Raw genomic sequence first — 6735 nt, 5'->3', positions numbered from 1 at the left:
TTTCGTTTCTGCGCCTTGTTTTCGTTTGTTTAGCCCCAAATTGAACGCATTCACCGATGTCTGCAGCTGCTGTATGGTGAAGGAGAACGAAACTGCCTGGTACGTTTCCTGTCTGCTTTTTGGAATGTGCTGTCGAAGTGTATGTTGCCTGCTGACCTTTCTTCATTCTTGCTCTGTAAAATCTCGATCTCCTAGAATGAGGAAGCAGGAATGATGCTTGGTGAGGACTTATTTACTTTTACATTTGAGTTGTTTCATGGATGACAGTCGTCTGTTTCAGTGTACATGCATTGCCTATAGTGTGAAGATGCCCTTGTTCTGGGTCTGGGTGTACCGTATATTCTCTATTATAAGCACAGGTCTCCATTACTAGCACAGTCTCTATTATTAGCACGGTCTTGGTGGAAATCAATGCTGCATGCATGATATCTAGCATGTAGTTCTTCTTGCTCTGTATGGATGTATTGGTTATAATATAAGCGCAGTCTCCAATATAAGCGCGGGGTAGAGGGGTGCTGAAAAAATATAAGCACGGCTCTTATAATAGAGAATATTATGGTATGTATCTGTCATTGAATGAATTGATGCATTGTATTGGTATTTAAAACTTTCTTGGAGACAGGAAACTTATCAGGGAAAGATTCTTCACCATCACCATCAATGAGGACCCCGAAATTCATGAACCCGACAGAACCAGTTTATTGATGATGGTGGTGAACGATAGGTTGAGATTTGTAGTTCTTCTTTCCTTGTATTGGTATTTAAACACACGGCGAGGAGACAACAATTTTATAACCGCAATCAATAAAACTAGCTGAACTGACATTTGTGTACTTTATTCATGCAATGTAAAAAACGGTGGAGACGATGTGCAATAAAACGATGAAAATATGAAGAAATGGTGTAGGGAAAAAATATGGATTCAAACAAGTTTTCGTACAACACTCATCAGGAATCGTCGTTGTACTAAAGGACACTGAAACAGAAATTGAACTATCATAGAAAATCTAAGTTAGAGAAATAACACTAAGAGCAACAACAGTGAAATTTACAAGTGTGAATTTTAGCAATCAAAGCGAGAACTGAACAAAGGAGAAAGGAAGGAAAGACAACGTGATAACACATAACAGCAGTACATTACACCTAGAACATTAACGGCCAAGCTTGGCCGCACTAAACACGACACGTTACTTGAACAATTTCAACCCAATTATACTATCTTTCTGTACACACAAATTAGGCTTGTACAGACGCTGATAGATAGCTTCCAACACTTTTAACTGTAGTCCATAACCATGACGACCACGGCACAATACAGTGAACGAAGAGTCGGAATACGCACCGCAACAATCAGGACTAGCCAGCAGATGATTGTACACTGAAGACTTGCTACCACGAAACCTACGCACAACACTAACACTCTCACCGGCACTCTCACCGGCACTCTCACCGGCACTCTCACCATCACTCCCATCACTGCTCTCCGACTCACTGCTCCCTCCGCCGTCCGTTCCATCCTCCGCTTCCTCTGTACTCTCTCTGTCTCGTCCATCCCGCCTGACCGGGTCCATTGAACTCAACTCGGCCGTCCCCCTGCTATCACGTCCCTCCTTTCGCCCTCGTCCGCTGAGTGCGTAGCTTCTGTTGTAGTTGGCTGTTGATCGTCTTGGTCTTTCAATTATGGGCTTGGATGGTGGATTAGTTGTGGTTGCTGTAGATTGCGGAGGATCAGGCCGACCCGACAAGCCGACCCGATGAGCCACCACGCCCATTCTCCTCCACCACCGCCACCAACGACGGCGGAGCAAGCACAGTCTGTGAGCCAGGATCCGCGGGTTGTGTACAACCAACACCAACAACGCAATCTACAGCAACCACAACTAATCCACCATCCAAGCCCATAATTGAAAGACCAAGACGGTCAACAGCCAACTACAACAGAAGCTACGCACTCAGCGGACGAGGGCGAAAGGAGGGACGTGATAGAGGGTCGGCTTGTGTCGCCGCCTTTGCTCCGGCCGTCGGTGGTTCCCTCGTCAGTGCCCCCGGCGGCTTTGGCTGAGGCGGTGCCGCTTGCGATCCCGGTCCCACTGCCTCCTCCTGATCCTCCGCCATCGGTTCTTGCGGCGGTGGAGCTTGCCAGTGGCAGACCGCGAGCAACACTGACAGCTGCATTAACACTACAAATGCCGACTCAAAAAGACCCACCTTGCATATCAGTAACTCCCACACCAACACCAACAACGCAATCTACAGCAACCACAACTAATCCACCATCCAAGCCCATAATTGAAAGACCAAGACGATCAACAGCCAACTACAACAGAAGCTACGCACTCAGCGGACGAGGGCGAAAGGAGGGACGTGATAGCAGGGGGACGGCCGAGTTGAGTTCAATGGACCCGGTCAGGCGGGATGGACGAGACAGAGAGAGTACAGAGGAAGCGGAGGATGGAACGGACGGCGGAGGGAGCAGTGAGTCGGAGAGCAGTGATGGGAGTGATGGTGAGAGTGCCGGTGAGAGTGTTAGTGTTGTGCGTAGGTTTCGTGGTAGCAAGTCTTCAGTGTACAATCATCTGCTGGCTAGTCCTGATTGTTGCGGTGCGTATTCCGACTCTTCGTTCACTGTATTGTGCCGTGGTCGTCATGGTTATGGACTACAGTTAAAAGTGTTGGAAGCTATCTATCAGCGTCTGTACAAGCCTAATTTGTGTGTACAGAAAGATAGTATAATTGGGTTGAAATTGTTCAAGTAACGTGTCGTGTTTAGTGCGGCCAAGCTTGGCCGTTAATGTTCTAGGTGTAATGTACTGCTGTTATGTGTTATCACGTTGTCTTTCCTTCCTTTCTCCTTTGTTCAGTTCTCGCTTTGATTGCTAAAATTCACACTTGTAAATTTCACTGTTGTTGCTCTTAGTGTTATTTCTCTAACTTAGATTTTCTATAATAGTTCAATTTCTGTTTCAGTGTCCTTTAGTACAACGACGATTCCTGATGAGTGTTGTACGAAAACTTGTTTGAATCCATATTTTTTCCCTACACCATTTCTTCATATTTTCATCGTTTTATTGCACATCGTCTCCACCGTTTTTTACATTGCATGAATAAAGTACACAAATGTCGGTTCAGCTAGTTTTATTGATTGCGGTTATAGTATTGGTATTTGTTAATATTTTGTATGCTGACCTTTCTACCAGCCTTCCCATGCATGCTTCTAAATATACATGTACTTTCTCGATATAGAGACTATTCTGTATTAATATTGCTGCTGCTGTTCACTTGGCTACTGCTTCTGCTGACAGTGGCTGACTGGTGACAGATTCAGGTCTCTGTTGGCGCTGCTTGGACGCAACCAGCAAGGCATTGGATCAAGGTTAGCATACTGCATTATGAGGACTGTGCATTCTAATTCGAAATACGTCATTTCCTTGCAGCAGTTCTTCTGTGTTCTTCTGTGTTTTATGGTGGCTAGATGGGTCCTCTTTTACACGTTGCTGGTACTTTTGGGTTGCCACTGGTGGCAGAAATAAGCGATTGCACCAAACTGACTGGTATATGTTATCCTGATATTTGTTTCCCATCTGCTGCAGTGCTTTCAGTCGATATGTACACAACGTAGAGAAAGCTGACCTGCCCAAAGCAGCGAAGGACGATATTGATGCCACAATTGATGCCGTGTATGCAGCAATGCAAGAAGGTAGGCAGCGAGTAACCGCAGTTGTAGCTACATGTATGTGCACGTGGAAACACATGCTGCATGATTGACTCAGACAGCTGTCTGTGATCCCAGGGTGAATGTGTCCACACTAACTCTGTCACTCTGTGTCACTCAACATAACAATAGTGTACAATGTCCTGCTTTCTTTTTCTCGTCTCATGCAGTGAATGGCCCTTTCTTGGATGTTGAAGGCGTTGGTATTTACCACCACCAGAGCCGCTGTAAGTGTGTGTTGTTGTTGTTGTTGTTGTTGTTTTAGACGAGTATCTTGTACGTGTAAAGAGAGAAATGATTATGAATATTCGTTTATTCCGCTGGTCTGTTAGCAGTCTTCCACTAGACAAAGCTTTAGTTTGGTAGCCGTACTAGTGCATGGCCCTTGGACCTCCTTGTCCTACTGTGCTGTGGAATTCCGATCCTTGTGTGGTTCGTCACTCCGTCATGTTCTGTGCCTCCACGTTATAAATTATAACTACGGTGAATAGCGTTGTGCATTCAGCATGTGACTGGCTCTATTCTTCTGTGTATGTTCTACTGCGTTCTAGTGAATCACAGCTGTGTACCGAATGTGGAGGTTTCCTTTGCTGCTGGTAATCATGTATTGAGTATTGTTGCCATGCAGGACATCAATATTGGCGAGGTAAGATGTGCATTTGGGAGCCGTCGTGCACACGCACACTTGCTTTTTCTCCCTGCTTGCATTGGCGTTATACAGGTGCATGTACAGGTGACATCCTGATAATTCGAATCCCAGCTTGCCGGGGGGGGGGGGGGGGGGGGGGACTTCCATTGTCCAGACGTTCTTGTTTTCTGAACATGTACCCGCTACACAGTATTTATGTCGTGATGCGCCCATTAACTCACAGTTGCTATACTAGCATGCACTATGGACGCAGATTTGGCATATTCTGAACTGATCAGTACCGCCTGCCAGCGCACATTGAATAAACCCGTACAGTGTACGGTGAGCATTGAATTATCAGCAGGAATCCCACCTAAACCCTCTGTAAAGTGGATTTTCTGGGACTTCTAATAAGGCCTACATGCCCAGTTAGAATGATCGGACATTATTATTGGAGGAATTGTATTGGCTGAAATCGTTCCTGGAAGAAAGTTTGAATCAAGCCGTATTCGAATAATCAAGATTCTTTTTTTCTCCCGTTGCTCTGACAGGAGGTGTGCATCAGCTATCTGGATGAATGCATGCGAGATCGGAGTCGGCACAGCCGTCAAAAGCACCTGCGGTAAGTCCGACGTTTTCTTGCAGCGCTGGAAGTGCTATTAGTGTTTGGAACTGATCAGTGCTTTGGTCTCTGCCTCTGTGTAGGGAGAACTACCTGTTTGCATGCACATGCCCACTGTGCATTGCGCAAGAAGACCAAGAGGATGTTACCTCTGATGAGGGTGAGGAAGATGATGAAGACGAGGACGACTGTGTATGCGAAGAAGATATGTGAATATGCCACCTTCATGAATTATAATTTCAACGTTGTCACTGGTGGAGACCTGGTACTGCGCAACATAGCCTGAAGTAGTGTGTATGAGCACCCTCGACGTGGTACTAGTAGTTGAGTCGCAAGTGCCAGTGCCTAGCGGAGTGCTTTGCACGTTGTATTACCTGTGGCATGTAAGTGCATTGACACTGATTCGACTGCGGGTCCAAACTCACACTGGCCTGTGCAAACTGTGCGGAATGTATTGTTGTCTTGACTCCTTGGCGACTAATTGGTTTGGCCATGGCAGCACAGAGCCACAGGGTGATTTGCTTGTGATAGGAGTGAGGCAGTTCTGTGCTGTGAAGGCGAAGGGATTCCCCTATCCTTCTTCACTGCAAGTCGTAGACAAGCACACATACTCAGGCTTGAGACGGATGCCCTCACCTCTCCTCCTCGTTCTCATCGCCGCGATTAGGGCCAGTGCTTTGGTCGAGTCACCTCCAGAATGGCAACATGTGTGAAAGTACATAGACGTGGCAGGGTGCATCAACGTACGGTGTCCTGTGGAATGCCTTGCAGACATACGGAGAAACAATCCCTGCGACTTTCACGTATATATCGCCATCGCAGGCTGGATGTGTCCCCAACAACATATTCTGGTTGTTTGTGTGTATTCTTATCTACCCTGGAACATTAGGATAGCCTGGGTTCTCTGATCTTTGCTCCTGGATCTTTCTATAGACGTTCTTTAGATGTTTGATGGTTGACCCTCCATCATACCCTGATTTCTTTTTCCCATAATTCTATTTTTTTTATACAGTGCTTTTGGTTTTGGTTTTGGCTTTCTTTATGCCAGAGCGCCTTTGCAGAGAGTGCAGGTTTGGTTTACACATACTTCGAAGTACATGTACTAGTACATGTACAGAATGATGAGGCTTGGAACCACTCATTCCACAGAGAGGGCCAAAGAAAATCATCTTGCTGTGACTGGTGACTGAGTTTCATGCACCTCCCAATGCTGTCACATTGACACGTATACCGTAAAGTACTGTTGATCCGCCCCCTGTCGAATTTCTACTTGTACATGTACCTGTGAAGCGACTTCGTCCAAATACGGTGTTGAACTGACGTATGCACTGTTGTACGTAATACATGCCAGTGGAGTATGCCTACGGATGAAAATGTGCACTTTCCAGCACGGCAAGTCTGATCATTTGTGTAGTTGTACATAGCAGCCTTGATCTAATTCCCGCCACCTGCTGAAAATCCAGCTGGGAAGTGACACATTGTGTGCATGTGTGCGTGTGTGTGTGTGGGGGGGGGGGGGTCAAGGCAATAGTACATAACCCCCCAGAGTGTGCAACTCCACTATGGGTGCTGTCTCGACAGAATTTCAAGTTGACGTCATTTTGATGATGCAATGCGCACTGTACACGGATTATCAGACGAATCCGGGACCTGTGGTTGACGGAAGCCGATCGATCCTGTACAAATTATTGCAAAGAAAAACGTGTGATGAGTTGACACCCGTACACGTGTTGTAAAACACTGGTGCAAGGAGCATTGCGTCATAAATAATGA

General features: G+C 46.2%; 1 protein-coding gene across 1 annotated transcript in view; it reads left to right on the top strand.

Annotated features, from left to right (window-relative positions):
• The window catches only part of LOC135804926 (histone-lysine N-trimethyltransferase SMYD5-like), a 6573-nt gene extending 295 nt beyond the window's left edge, over nucleotides 1-6278 (top strand). The window contains exons 2-8 of the mRNA XM_065318907.1: nucleotides 34-99; nucleotides 3303-3373; nucleotides 3591-3697; nucleotides 3883-3939; nucleotides 4264-4358; nucleotides 4892-4962; nucleotides 5046-6278. Of these exons, the coding sequence (XP_065174979.1) occupies nucleotides 34-99; nucleotides 3303-3373; nucleotides 3591-3697; nucleotides 3883-3939; nucleotides 4264-4358; nucleotides 4892-4962; nucleotides 5046-5175 (597 nt within the window). The 3' untranslated portion in view covers nucleotides 5176-6278. The remainder of the gene's footprint in view (nucleotides 1-33; nucleotides 100-3302; nucleotides 3374-3590; nucleotides 3698-3882; nucleotides 3940-4263; nucleotides 4359-4891; nucleotides 4963-5045) is intronic.
• Nucleotides 6279-6735: the final 457 nt, after the last annotated feature.

This window comes from Sycon ciliatum, chromosome 1 (genome assembly GCF_964019385.1).
Source record: "Sycon ciliatum chromosome 1, ocSycCili1.1, whole genome shotgun sequence".
NCBI lineage: Eukaryota > Metazoa > Porifera > Calcarea > Leucosolenida > Sycettidae > Sycon > Sycon ciliatum.
Note: the sequence above shows the minus strand (reverse complement) of the source record. Positions and strands in the feature narration are given on the sequence as shown.